Raw genomic sequence first — 15,184 nt, forward strand, 5'->3', positions numbered from 1 at the left:
GTAGGTATTGCCTTCAAAGGAGAAGTAAGTGTGGGTGACGTTGCAATTGGTCATGGGGATTAGGTTTGAGGTTATAGCTTTGGAATCCATCGGGCACTGGGAAAAGTAGAGTTCAGTAGTGGCAAGGCTATGGGAATTAGATATGTTAGTGTAAAGAAAGTGGTATCAATAGTGATACGCAGGGCACCATGTGGTAAAGGAACAGGAACTATGGAGAGTTGGTGGATGAAATGGTTGATATCTTTTATATAGGGGGAGGGTAGGTTGCGGGTAATAGGCTGAAGGTGTTGGTCTACTAGAGCAGGCTGGAGATCCTGTTGGATTGGCTTCACTGTGGTAGGTGTTTTTTTTCTGTTTCTTTTTTTTTTTTTTCTTTTTGCAAATCACACTTTAAGTGCCTGCCACTCTCAAACAGTGCATGGACAAAACGAACACCTATATCTTTCTGTGCGAGCTCTGATTGTTCTTATTTTATTGTGATGATCATTTCTCTCTGCGTAGCTTTGTGCCAACAAAATATTTTTGCACTTGGAAGAAAAAATGTGTGATTGAAATTTCTTGGGAAGATCCCACAGCACAGAAAAATGCCTTTGTTTTAATGGTGTCTATCCTACATTCTGTGTCATGCCCCTGACACTCTCTCCCCTATTTCATCATAGTACAAAATTTGTTGCACAACTCTCAACTTTCTCAATGTACAGTGTTAATCCTATCTGCAAATGATTCTACACCATGCAGCAGTACACCAAAAGAGAATGGACAAGCACAGTGTAGGCAAACTCTTTAGTAGATCTGTTACATTTTATGAGTGTTCTGCCAATAAAGTGCAGTCTTTGGTTTGTCTTCCCCACAACATTTTCTGTGTGTTCCTTCCAATTTAAATTGTTCATAATGTAATTCGAGGTATTTAGTTGTAACAACAAAAACAATCAATTTCTGACAATTGCATAGATAAAAAAATCTACTCACCAAGCAGCGGCAGAACACACACATGAGAGAAGGTTATGATTAGGCAAGCTTTTGGAGCCATTTGCTCCTTCTTCAGGCAGAAGGTTTGATGGGGAAGGAAGAGGGGTGAAGGAAAAGGACTGGACAGGTCTACGAAAAGGGATAGAACCACAGGTCTGGGGAGACTTTCCAGACAGGATGAGAAGGAAAGACTGATTGTTGGGGACTGCACCTGACAAGATTTGAAAACCTAAGAGCTTTGATGTGGAAGATAGGATAATATGCAATACATAGATTATAGCTTAACATTGTGCACGAGTTAATAAGAGTAAAAAGCTAAGTGCATTGTACATACAGAGATGGGAGGGGGGCAGCAAAAAATACACAGGTAAGAAAATTAAAACCATAGGAAACTAAAACAGAGTGAAGGAAGGAGTAGTTACTGTGAAGAAATGCTCAGATGGAAGACACTAACGTAAATTAAAACCAGGTGGGTGGCGAAAACCAAGGACATGTTGTAGCGATAGTTCCCACCTGCTGAGTTCTAAGAAACTGGTGTCTGGGGGAAGAAACCAGATGGCGTGTGTGATGAAATAGGCACTGAGGTCACGACTGTCATGTAGAGTATGCTCTGCAACATATTTCATGTTGCCAGAATACACAGTCCGCCTATGCGCAATCAGCCCATTGATAAATTGTTGATATTCATGCTGACGTATAAGGCCGAACAGTGTTTACATAACATCTGGGATATAACATGTCGTTTCACAGGTGGCTCTACCTTCGATAGTATATGTTTTGCCACTTACAGGGGCTGGTATAGCTGGTGTTAGGAGGGGATGCATAGGGCAAATCTTGCAATGGGGATGGTCACAGGGGGAGGAGCCATAGGGAAGGGAGATGGGTGTAGAAGGAGTATAGGATCTGACAAAAATAACCCGGAGATTGGGAGGAGGGCAACGGAAAGCTATTCTAGGTGTGGTGGGCAAAATCTCAGACAGAATGTATGTCATTTCAGAGCATGACTGTAGGAAGTCATGGCCTTGTTGAAGTAATGATTAATACACTACAGACCAGGATAATACTAAGTGACCAGTGGTGTGCTCCGAAGTTGTTTTTGGAGGGGTCAGCACTACAAGGATTGGATGTGACGGCCTGGGAAATCTGCTTTCGAACTAGGCAGGTGGTGTAATTAGGTCCAGTGAAGGCTGAGGTAAGAATGGTGGTGTATTGGTATAAAGAGTCTGCATCTGAACAAATACACTCCTGGATATTGAAATAAGAACACCGTGAATTCATTGTCCCAGGAAGGGGAAACTTTATTGACACATTCCTGGGGTCAGATACATCACATGATCACACTGACAGAACCACAGGCACATAGACACAGGCAACAGAGCATGCACAATGTCGGCACTAGTACAGTGTATATCCACCTTTCGCAGCAATGCAGGCTGCTATTCTCCCATGGAGACGATCGTAGAGATGCTGGATGTAGTCCTGTGCAACGGCTTGCCATGCCATTTCCACCTGGCGCCTCAGTTGGACCAGCGTTCGTGCTGGACGTGCAGACCGCGTGAGACGACGCTTCATCCAGTCCCAAACATGCTCAATGGGGGACAGATCCGGAGATCTTGCTGGCCAGGGTAGTTGACTTACACCTTCTAGAGCACGTTGGGTGGCACGGGATACATGCGGACGTGCATTGTCCTGTTGGAACAGCAAGTTTCCTTGCCGGTCTAGGAATGGTAGAACGATGGGTTCAATGACGGTTTGGATGTACCGTGCACTATTCAGTGTCCCCTCGACGATCACCAGTGGTGTACGGCCAGTGTAGGAGATCGCTTCCCACACCATGATGCCGGGTGTTGGCCCTGTGTGCCTCGGTCGTATGCAGTCCTGATTGTGGCGCTCACCTGCACGGCGCCAAACACGCATACGACCATCATTGGCACCAAGGCAGAAGCGACTCTCATCGCTGAAGACGACACGTCTCCATTCGTCCCTCCATTCACGCCTGTCGCGACACCACTGGAGGCGGGCTGCACGATGTTGGGGCGTGAGCGGAAGACGGCCTAACGGTGTGCGGGACCGTAGCCCAGCTTCATGGAGACGGTTGCGAATGGTCCTCGCCGATACCCCAGGAGCAACAGTGTCCCTAATTTGCTGGGAAGTGGCGGTGCGGTCCCCTACGGCACTGCGTAGGATCCTACGGTCTTGGCGTGCATCCGTGCGTCGCTGCGGTCCGGTCCCAGGTCGACGGGCACGTGCACCTTCTGCCGACCACTGGCGACAACATCGATGTACTGTGGAGACCTCAAGCCCCACGTGTTGAGCAATTCGGCGGTACGTCCACCCGGCCTCCCGCATGCCCACTATACGCCCTCGCTCAAAGTCCGTCAACTGCACATACAGTTCACGTCCACGCTGTCGCGGCATGCTACCAGTGTTAAAGACTGCGATGGAGCTCCGTATGCCACGGCAAACTGGCTGACACTGACGGCGGCAGTGCACAAATGCTGCGCAGCTAGCGCCATTCGACGGCCAACACCGCGGTTCCTGGTGTGTCCGCTGTGCCATGCGTGTGATCATTGCTTGTACAGCCCTCTCGCAGTGTCCGGAGCAAGTATGGTGGGTCTGACACACCTGTGTCAATGTGTTCTTTTTTCCATTTCCAGGAGTGTAGCATTGCCTCAAATGCCTAGGCCATATGGGAGGGAATGTATGATATGGGAAGGATGGCAACTGTCAAGAGTATTTAGTTAAATTTACGGCCTTTAGATTAGACTGAGTTATCGTTTAACTGAAGTTTAACGGATTCCTTTTAGCAGTCACGTGACTGACCACAAACTTTTCATTATTTAGGGTCAATTGCCAATTTCTGCACCATTTAGGTATCTTTTCTAAATTGTTTTGCAATTTGTTTTGATTTTCTGATGAGTTTACTAGATGATAAATGACAGCATCATTTGCAAATGACTTAAGACGGTTGCTCAGATTGCCTCCTAAATTGTTTATATACATAAGGAACAGCAGAGGGCTTATGACACTACCTTGGGGAACCCCAGATATCATTCTGTTTTACTCGATGACTTTCTGTCAATTACTAATTTGTAAGTGGGAGTATTAGTCTTTCCAAACACCTTACCTTTTACCCCACTCCAAAATTCAATCATGCTGGACTTCTTAAAGACCTCTCATTCTCGCGATCCCTACAATGGAAACACTTTTTTGTCACCACCCCTACAAGTCAGACTCAATCAAAGACCAATGTACAATCCTGCCTGACTCAGTTCACTCCTTCGCCCAGCCACAATCCACACCCACTGCCTCCAAAATCACTCCCTGTTATCATCACCATCAGTTTTCTGCTATATTAGCAGGTCCTTTGCCTCTCCATTTTCTGCAATCCATTGCTTCCTTCTTAAGGCTGCTGTATGTTTTAGCATCCATCACGTCATCCAGTATCTGAAACCTCTTCCTTCCTTGCTTCCTTTTCCCTTCTACATAACCTCCTAAAACTTTTTTTATCAGTCCGTCATTCTTTCTTAACATATGCCCAATCCAGCTTCTTTTTCTTCTTTTTATTACATCTAGTAGCTGTCTTTTCTCTCCCACTCCTCTCAGTACCCCTTCATTTTTTACTTTGTCCATCCAACTTATTCTTTCCATCCTCCGCGGTGTCCACATCTCAAAAGCCTCCAGCCTTTCTCTGTCTTTCTTCCTCAAAGTCCATGTTTCAGCGACATACAGGAGAACACCCCATACAAGACATTTTATGAGTCTTTTCCTGAGTTCTCTGCCCAGACTGCTGCAGAAAATTCTCCTTTTCTTATAAAATGCCTCTTTTGTCATTGCTATCCTTGTTTTAATTTCTGTGCTGCTCTTCCAATCAGTGTCTACCCTGCTTCCAAGATACTTAAAATTTTGCAACTGTTCTAATATTTCTCCATTTAGCATAAATTTTATTTCTTTATTTCCTCCTAGTGCAAATACTTTTGTTTTCTTTGTGTTAATTTCTATTCCATAATTTTTTCAGTTAGCTTCAATGGTGTCCACTAAATCCTGTAATTCTTTTTCCCCTGTGGCAAGAAGGACCATGTCATCAGCAAACCTCTAACACCCTACTCTAATTCCTCCAATTTCTACTCCTTTGTCATCTAATAAGCATTGGTCAATCATATTTTCCAAGTAGAGGTTGAAAAGGGTAGGTGATAGACAGCATCCCTGTCTTAGTCCGATCCAGTTTGTACTTTATCCTCTCACTTTAACCGAGGCTTTTTGATTAAGATATAAAGGGTTTACAAGTCTTCTGGTTTTCCAGTCCACTCTCTTTTCCCTCATTATAGTCGCCAGCTTGTCCCAAGCCACATTGTCAAATGCTTTTTCTAGATTGATGAAGCACATGCATAGGTCTCTTCATTTTTCAATAAACCTTTCTCCCAAGATTCGTAGGAGCCCTATTGCATCTCTGGTGACCGTATTCCGTCTAAAGCCAAACTGCTCCTCGCGAAGATTCTCCTTCATTACTTTTTCACGTCTCTTATTAATTATTCTAACATCACTTTGGCTGCATGTGAAATGAGACTGATTGTCCTGTGCTCACTACATTTCTTGGTTCCTTGTTTTTTTGGTAATGGAATCATTACTGTTGTCAGAAAGTCCTCAGGCCATTCACCACTGTCTTATATTTTATCACATAACCTCAATATTTTTCTTATTCCACCCTGGTTCAAGCATTTTAATATTTATTCTGGTATCATATCTGTACCTACCACTTTGCCATTTTTCATTGCAGCTATGGCAGACTTTACTTCTTCCATTATGATGGTTGGTCCTTTATCGTCATCGCTTACACTGTTGAGCGATTCAAGTTCCAGAGTTTCTGGTTTGCAATCCGTGTCATATAGCTCTTTCAGATATTCTTCCCATCTCTGGAGGACATCGTCAAGATCTTTGTACCCTACCTCTTTGCCTTTACTCAAAATTTCCATAGTAGCACTTCCTGCTCTGTTTTGATCCCATGTCATAGTCTTTACTCTGTTGTATAGTAAGTCGTATCTTCCCTTCCTGTCCAGTTCTTCCATTGCATCACATATCTCTTTTAGCCATTTTTTTTCTAGCCTGCTCTGTTTCTCTTTGCAGTTCAGTATCTAACCTTCAGTACATCTTCCTTGCATCTTCAGTGTTCTTGTTTTTAAATGTTCTTTTCTCCTCCATCTTGGAAATCATTTCTTGTGTGACCCATGTTTTTTTCTTTTGCTCTTTTCCCTTTTACATATCCTGTATTTTGCTGTCCTGCTTTAATGATTCCTTCTTTCAGCATATTCCAGTACTCGTTGACATTGCCAGGTGGTTCTTTGTCTCATAATGTGTTTAGAAACTCACATGACAGCATTTCTTTAATTTGTTCTTTGTTGGATCCTATCTTCTCTAGATCCCACTTCTTCACCATTGTCGCCTTCTTCAGTTCTCTCATTCTTATTTCTATTTCTGCCATAAATAAGTTGTGGTCACTATTAATATCTGCACCTGGTAATGTGTGCACCTTCTTGATTCCATTCCTGTATCTTTCTTCTACCAGTATAAAATCAATTTGGTTTCTGTATTTATCTCCTGGTGATTTCCAAGTGCAGAGCCTCCTCTTGTGATTCTTGAACCAAGTATTTGCCAATATCAGCTGCCTTTCCCTGCAGAAGTCAATTAGCCAATCACCTCTATCACTTATATATGATCAGAGGTTTTCCCAATGTATGTGTTGTTTCCAGGGCTTTCGGGTGTTCAGCTGGATCCAATCGTTGAAGTCCCACAATATTTCGGCGAATAACCTTTCCGCCATCATCAAGCAACCGTATGTGGGAGAGTGCGAGCACCATATTCGGAACTCAGTGGACTTCGTTCGTCGTCTTAAGGAGCTGATCCTACAAGAAACAGACATCATGGTTAGCTTTGATGTCGTGTCACTCTTTACACAGGTCCCGCACACTACAAGCGGCCGATCAGAAACCTGTGTTTTTTCCAATATGTGGATGACACGTTTGTCATCTGGCCCCATAAGCCTGATCAGCTGCAGACATTTTTAGAACATCTAAATTCAGTCCACGAGAACATACGGTTCACCACTGAAATTGAGAAGGAAGGGAAATTACCCTTTCTTGATGTACTTGTAGAGCGGAGATCTAATGGCACACTGGGTCATATCGCGTACTGCAAGCCTACACATACGGACTTATATTTACATGCCTTGAGTTCCCACCATTCTGCACGACTCAACGGGATACTCAACACACTGGTTCACAGGGCATACCCGATATCGGATGAACACAATCTACACAAAGAACTTAAACATCTAGAAAATGTGTTCCCCAAGAATGGGTACAGCAGCCGACAGATCCAGACAGCCTTCGAAAGATGGAAATGCAGCAGAAACCCAGATAAAGAACAGTCTAAAGATGATGAACCAGGCCTTGCCTTTCTACCGTATGCAGGAACCTGACGTCAAAAATTGGGAGACTGCTAAAACAACACAAAATTGACACGGTCTACCGACCACCATACAAGATATGCACCTTACTGAGGACGGTGAAAGACGGATTTGGCCTCCAGAAAGAGGACGTATATAATGTTCCATGTGGTTGCGGCAAATCCTACATCGGTCAAACAATCCGAACAGTTGAAGACCGCTGCAAAGAACACCAATGGCACACACACCTAGGCAGAACACTGCTTGGAAACTGGACACAATGTGAAATACGCAGAGACCAAGATTCTGGCCCCTACCAGCTTCTACTAGGACAGCATCTTCAAGGTGGCCATTGAAATTTGCATAACGGACAATCTCATAAACCGAGACACAGGTTTTCAACTGAGCAAGGCATGGAAACCCTTACTTAGATCCATCAAGGAGTCACGCCTCAAGTGAACACAAGATCTTTCCACGATGGCCACCAGGGACACTCCACGGGATTTTGCATCTTCAATCAACCGGCGCGACGCCGGGATGGTGTGGACCTGGCTTGGTGCCTGCAAACAGATTGTCGGCGGCCGCAATAGGAGCATCGGCACTCGGAATTGGAATGTCAGCAGCCGCAATTGGACCATCAGTGCAGGGAACCGAAGCCCAACTGACGGACATAAATAACACCGACAATGAGCAGACAGACCATTCCATCAGAACCACCTGATGATGGCGGAAAGGTTATTCACCGAAATATCGTGGGACTTCAACAATAGCATCCAGCTGGACACCTGAGAGCCCTGGAAACAATCTATCATTTCTCTTTCCAAGACCACGACTGCCTACTATGTTTCCCTCTTTCCCTTTTCCCACAATGGCATTCCCGTCTCCCATTACTATTTTGCAGCATTTTTTTATTTTTGTCCATTATTCTCTCTATTAGATAGTACGTTTCCTCTACAATTTGGTCATCATGTTCTGAAGTTGGTATATACACCTGGACAATCAGTATATCTTTTTGTGCTCCTTTCAGCCGTACATCAATAACCTGGTCATTTGCATAGTCCACATCTTCCACACATTTAGCCATTCCTACTCCATTCATTCCTTTTACTTCTCCTTCTGAGGAGTATAATAAATATTCATCTGACTGTAACTCTCCACTCCATACCATCTTACCTCAGCAACTCCTATGAGATCCGTACGATTCTTTTACATCTCTCTTTTAAGGTTTTTAGTTTTCCTGCTAGCAGAAGAGTTCTAACATTCCAGGTACCAATTTTTGTTTTGATATTTTGCCTCCTTTTGAAGTTGTCCCCCCTGGAGATCCTCCAGATACTGATTTAAAATGAGAGGAAGCCAGGGAATCCTCAGGGACTCACACCTAGTGAGTATGTGGCTGGCGACCATGGGGCCCCGAGCTCCACCACTTCTGTTTTGAAGCGCAAGGATACTCTGCCAGCTGTCACATTTATCCACCAACAAACCATGCCAAAGTGATGTTAATCCAGAAATCCAGCAGTACCTCCAGCCTCTCCTCAAATCCTTAGGCCCATCCCAGAACCTCTCTCCAGAGTCCATCTCTCTCCTAACTCCTACCACTCCCCGCACTCCTACCTTCTACATGTTTCCTAAAATCCATAAACCAAACCACTCAGGACGCCCCATTGTCGCTGGTTCCTGTGCCCCACAGAGAGGATATCTGCTCTCGTAGACCAACACCTTCAGCTTATTACCTGCAACCTACCCTCCTATATAAAAGATACCAACCATTTCCTCCGCCAGCTCTCCACAGTTCCTGTTCTTCTACCACACAGTGCCCTGGTTGTCACTAGTGATGCCACCTCCCTTTACACTAACATCCCTAATTCCCATAGCCTTGCCACTACTGAACACTACCTTTCCCAATGCCCGATGGATTCCAAACATACAACCTCCAACCTAGTCGCCATGACCAACTATATCCTCACCCACCCATATTCTCCTTTGAAGGCAACACCTACAAACAGATGCGGTGTATGGCTATCTGCAGCCATTTGGCATCAACTATGTCAACCCATTCATGAGCCATCTAAAGTAATCCTTTGTAACTACCCAGAATCCCAAACCCCTCACCTGGTTCGGATTCACTGATATTATCATGATCTGGATCGAGGCTGAGGATGTCCTATCCACATTTCACCAGAACCTCAACATCTTCACACCCATTTGCTTTACCTGACTAATCTCAACCCAATAAGCCACCTTCCTTGCTGTTGACCTCTACCACAAAGACAACTACATCAGTACCTTTGTCCTTATCAAACTTATCAACCACCAGCACTGTGACAGCTGCTTCTCATTCCGTACCAGGAAGTCCCATCCATACAGCCTAGCCACCATGGCCATGCATCTGTAGTGACTAGCAGTTCCTCTCAGAATAAACCTAATGTCTCACTGAGGCCTTCACAGATCATAATTACCACGCCAATCTTATACAGAGACAGATCTCGTGTGCCATATCTCTCAAGTCACCAGTCAACCCCCAAAATCCCACTTTCCGGCCACAGAGGACCATTCCCATCATGACTCAGCACCACCCAGGATTGGAGTAACTGAATCACATTCTGGACCAGGGTTGTGACTATCTCTCGCTGTGCCCTGAAATGAGGAATGTCCTACTCACTCTACTTCTCACCCCTCCCACAGTGGTATTCCCACACCCACCGAACCTACACTATATCCTTGTGCAACCCTACACAACCCTTGTTCCCAAGCCTTTGCCTCACATCCCTGTAACAGATCTAGATGCAAGACCTGTCCCATACATCCTCCCACCATCACCTACTCCAGTCTGGTCACAAGCATCACCTACCCCATCGAGGCAGGGATACCTGTGAAACTAGTCATGTGATCTACAAGTTAAGCTGCAACCACTGTTCTGCGTTCTACGTGGGCACGACACCCAACAAGCTGCCTGAAACTTCCTGGCAGATTAAAACTGTGTGCCGGAATGAGACTCGAACACGGGACCTTTGCCTTTCGTGGGCAAGTGCTCTACCGACTTAGCTACCCAAGCATGACTCACGTCCGGCCCTCAAAACTTCAATTCTGCCAGTTCCTAGTCTCCTACCTTCCAAACTTCACAGAAGCTCTTCTGCGAACATTGCAGAACTAGCACTCCTGGAAGAAAGAATATTGTGGAAACATGGCTAAGCCACAGCCTGGGGGAGGTTTCCAGAATGAGATGTTCACTCTGCAGCGGAGTGTGCACTGATATGCTGATAGGAGAAGGTCCCAAGTTCGAGTCTTGGTCCGGTACACAGTTTTAATCTGCCAGTAAGTTTCATATCAGCGCACACTCCACTGCAGAGTGAAAATCTCATCCTGGAAACCTCCCCCAGGCTGTGGTTAAGCCATGTTCCCACAATATCCTTTCTTCCAGGAGTGCTAGTTCTGAAAGGTTCGTAAAAGAGCTTCTGTGAAGTTTGGAAGGTAAGAGATGAGGTACTGGCAGAATTGAAGCTGTGAGGGCCAGACGTGAGTCGTGCTTGAGTAGCTCAATTGGTAGAGCACTTACCCATGAAAGGCAAAGGTCCAGTGTTCGAGTCTCGGTCCGGCACAAAGTTTTAATCTGCCAGGAAGTTTCATATCAGCGCACACTCTGCTGCAGAGTGAAAATCTCATTCTGAACAAGCTGTCTGTCCGCATAAATGGCCACTGACAAAATGTGGCCAAGAAACTGCTGAACCAACCAGCTGCTGAGCACACTGCCCAACACGACATCCTTCATTTCAATGATTGCTTCACAGCCTGTGCCATCTAGATCCTTCCCACCAACACCAGCTATTCTGAAATGCGCAGATGGGAACTGTCCCTCAATGTACGAGGGTCATCCACAAAGTAAGTTCCGTTTTTATTTCTATCCGTGACAGCGCTATGGTCGGAGTTCTGAGCATGCGCGACAGTTACTTTGACTCAAGGAGAAGACACGTACATCATTTTCAGATCACTGCTGCCAACATGTGCTTTGTAGTGCTTCCTTAAAATGTAAGCCATAATTGAAAATGCCGCCACATGTGAAATCAGATCTGTGATTCGTTTTCTAAATGCAAAGAAAGTTAAACCAAAAGAAATTCATCGTCAAATCTATGAGGTTTACGGACAAATGCTATGAGTGATTCAATGGTTAGAAGATGGATCAGACTGCTCAATGAAGGACATGATCATGTGCATGATGAAGAACAAAGTGGACGCCTGTTTATGGTTACTGATGAACTGGTTCACACAATTGAAGAGAAGATTAAGCACAACCATAAGTTTACACTTGGTACCCTTGCTATGAAGTTCTGAAAATCTCACAATCACTAATTCATGAAATTGTTACTGAAAAACTGAAATTTTGAAAACTTTGCTCACATTGGGTACCCAAAATTCTTACTGGAAAAAAAAAAAAAAAAAAAAAAAAAAAAACGGATGGGCAGTGCCTTTCAGTTTTTGACACTAAAATGAAGAAGGCGATGGTTTTCTTTCTTGGATAGTCACAGGGGATGAAACTTGGGTATCGTAACACCCCTGAAACAAAACGGCAATCAATGGAATGGAGGCACACTTCATTCCCAATGAAGGTTAAGCCTAAGCAAATCCTGACCCCTCAAAAAGTCATGTGCACCAGTTTTTGGGACAGAAAAGGCAATTTGCTGATTGATTTCTTACCATGAGGCCAAACAATCAACATACATGGTTACTGCGAGACCATTAAGAAATTGTGCCGCGCAATACAGAACAAGCACCGAGGATTACTGTCAAAAGGTGTTGTTTTTTCCATGATAATGCCCAACCTCACACGGCGAATGTGACCAAACCACTCTTACGGGAATTTCACTGGGACACGTTTGATCATCTTCCGTACAGCCTGGACCTCGCTCCTGGCGACTTTCTTCTCTTCTTACACCTAAAATCTGTCCTTGGTGGTCAACACTTCAATGATGATAATGAGCTGAAAGAACATGTTACCACATAGCTGAATACACGGGCGGCAACCTTCTATGAAGAAGGCATACAAAAACTTGTGTACGCTATGACAAGTGCCTACAAAATTTATGAAGCTATGTAGAAAAGTAGTTTAACAGTAATAGATTTTTGTACAATAAATATTTTTTCTGTATCTGTACTCTTTTGTTTTATATAACCAAATGGAACTTACTTTGTGGATGAACCTTGTATCCTACATTCCCATAACCCTCATACCTCAACTTTTGTTAGTTATTGTCCTTATCCAACTATCCCCTTCCCTGTTCCAATTCCACCACTACACGGCCTCTATTCCACCAATGCACCCACAATCTTTTTACTTCTTTATTTTTCCACTGGCCGCCATTCCCAGCACCCTCTTTCTAACCTCCTAAGAGCACCTAGCTGCCCTACCTTCTCCCCACCTCATGCCAGTTTACGATCCCACCCCATCCCTGTCTGAGCCTTCTCCTTATCCTCAACACCCAGCTGCTTCTCCCATCATGCACTGCTGCTCATGATCTGGCCCTGGCAGCCAGAGATTGTGGACAGGTGTGTGTGTGAGTTGCATTTGCATTAGTGTATGTTATCTATTCTGATGAAGGCCTGTTAGGCCAAAAGTTTTGTTTGACAGTCTTTCTGTTGTGCTTATCTGTGACTAGTATCTCTGCTATGTGGTGAGTAGCAACCATTTTCTTCATAAGAAAATACATTATATCTAACTACTTGCTCACAATTAGACAAAAATAGGACATGGGTCAGGAATCAACGGGGTTTTTGAAGAAAAGTGTTTCACTGCTGTAAGGTAATAGAAATCAGGGAGATTAGAATATCAGGAGGTACCACTGCAGCATTAAAGATCTATGGCCTTCTACATCTACCACATAAAAGAATGCTTGTTATTCCTCGAAAACCATAATCCGTACTCCTCACGACAAGGGGGTCCCTCTTAATCTGGTATCTGAGTGACTTGCACCTCCTAACCAACCTTCTAAAAAATCTGTGTGCTTTTTCCAACCAGAAGAAGTAACTAACATTACTGGAAACTGGGAACAGTTCCCTGCACTTTCAAATGTGTGTATCATCTGCGCTGAAATTCTGACAGTCATTCTGTCTTCTTGTAATTTTACATTTTTCGCAAGGGAATTCCCTCTTTGGTAATATCAGCTTCAAACACACATTGAAATCTTTGCCTGACAACTCCTTCTACTCCAAAGAAAGATTTTTCTGTGTGTAATAATATAATGTGTGTGGGAGGGGAGGGGGTTGGGCACGTGCGCACGCACGTGTGTGTGTGTGTGTGTGTGTGTGTGTGTGTGTGTGTGTGTGTGCGCGTGTGGGAGGGAGACTGAACATATGTAGGCACACATCATGGGGGAAAAATTGGGAGAGATTGCAATTGTGTCCATGGAACAAGTAAATAACTAACTGAACAGCATCACACAATTGAAAGAAAAAAAACAACACTCTAGAGTAAAAGTTGAGCTTTTATGTCAGCATATACGAAAAGTTGTAGAATCCACACCAGGATATTTGCAAGGTTTCATTGATGGTATTTATACGATAAATATACAAATTAGATGCAGACACAAACATAAAGTGCATCTAATAAAAATCATGAGCTGATATTAAATTCACAGAGGCAAATAGCGGAGAACTCAACACTTCTAATGCAAACCATTACAAGCTTTCTTGATTTAGCTAGGAAGTAGACATGTTGCACTGGCGTGTATACAACTGTAATATCAAGGAAGCTTTTGCAAAGAGAAACAAAAGACACGAATGCCAAGCTTGAACATAACAAATTACGAAAACAGAGGATGAGGCAACATGGAGTAATCAGGAAACAGTAGAGTACCATAAAATCTACTTCTTTCTTACACATTAGTATCTAATTGGTCACAGTTCACTGATATCTGACACAACAGGATGAACTCTTATAACAGGGGTGTGATTTGATTCGAACATGACTAATTCAGTATGTTCACTATGATTAATTCAGAACATTTACTTAGCCTACTTACCTTGACTAGAACAGGGTAGACATATCTGCTGCTCAGAATGAGGTTGTTGTTTGCTAATTCTTGTATAACTCTGCTCTTTCCTACAGATGTAACACCGTGCTGTTATTAAGTCCAGTGGACAACCTGTTGATGGACATTTCTCTTCACATAATTTCTCACAAAAAAACATACATACTAAGTCCTTATATTTTTAATGAAAACTTCTAAAAGGATTAGTGCAACAAATCAGTCTAAGAGTTACAACATTGTCTTGGGGGATTACTTCAAGCATGTAGATGTTTATAACATGTAAAATATCGTGGAACATGCCATTGTACCTTTATAATGTATTTTAAGTGAGCAGTATTGATAACCTCTTGAGGATCAACTTGTGTGAGTTTGTTATTATTTCTCATTTACAGTTCCCATTAACCTTCCACTATATTATGCAAGATAGCTTTGTGTAATTCCCTATTTAACAAACATTTATTTGCGTAATTGTGGTTCATTCAACTCATGACATACATTTGCAATCCATTTGGTTTTTGTACAGGAGAAAGAAACCAAATACATATTTCATATTTGACTATTTTAAGTATCACTTTGCCAAGAAATAGCAAACATCAATTCTTTAAGCCTTTTCATTCTGGCAACAAAATATGAAAGCACAGGTCTGTTAATGTGTAAAACTGGTGTAGCACTATCCACCCTATTTTTCAAACTACAAACAATAAACAAAACTGACGGCATCAGGCATTAGTACACAGAAATCAAAGAAGGTTCT

At 43.5% G+C, this 15,184-nt stretch overlaps 1 protein-coding gene across 2 annotated transcripts in view; it reads right to left on the bottom strand.

The window, feature by feature from the left end:
* Positions 1 to 15,184, bottom strand: part of LOC126417601 (uncharacterized) — a 220,308-nt gene that overhangs the window by 33,903 nt on the left and 171,221 nt on the right. For both annotated transcript variants that reach the window (XM_050085132.1, XM_050085131.1), the window contains one exon: positions 14,422 to 14,544. In XM_050085132.1, the coding sequence (XP_049941089.1) occupies positions 14,422 to 14,544 (123 nt within the window). The remainder of the gene's footprint in view (positions 1 to 14,421; positions 14,545 to 15,184) is intronic.

This window comes from Schistocerca serialis, chromosome 1 (assembly GCF_023864345.2).
Source record: "Schistocerca serialis cubense isolate TAMUIC-IGC-003099 chromosome 1, iqSchSeri2.2, whole genome shotgun sequence".
NCBI classification, from domain to species: domain Eukaryota; kingdom Metazoa; phylum Arthropoda; class Insecta; order Orthoptera; family Acrididae; genus Schistocerca; species Schistocerca serialis.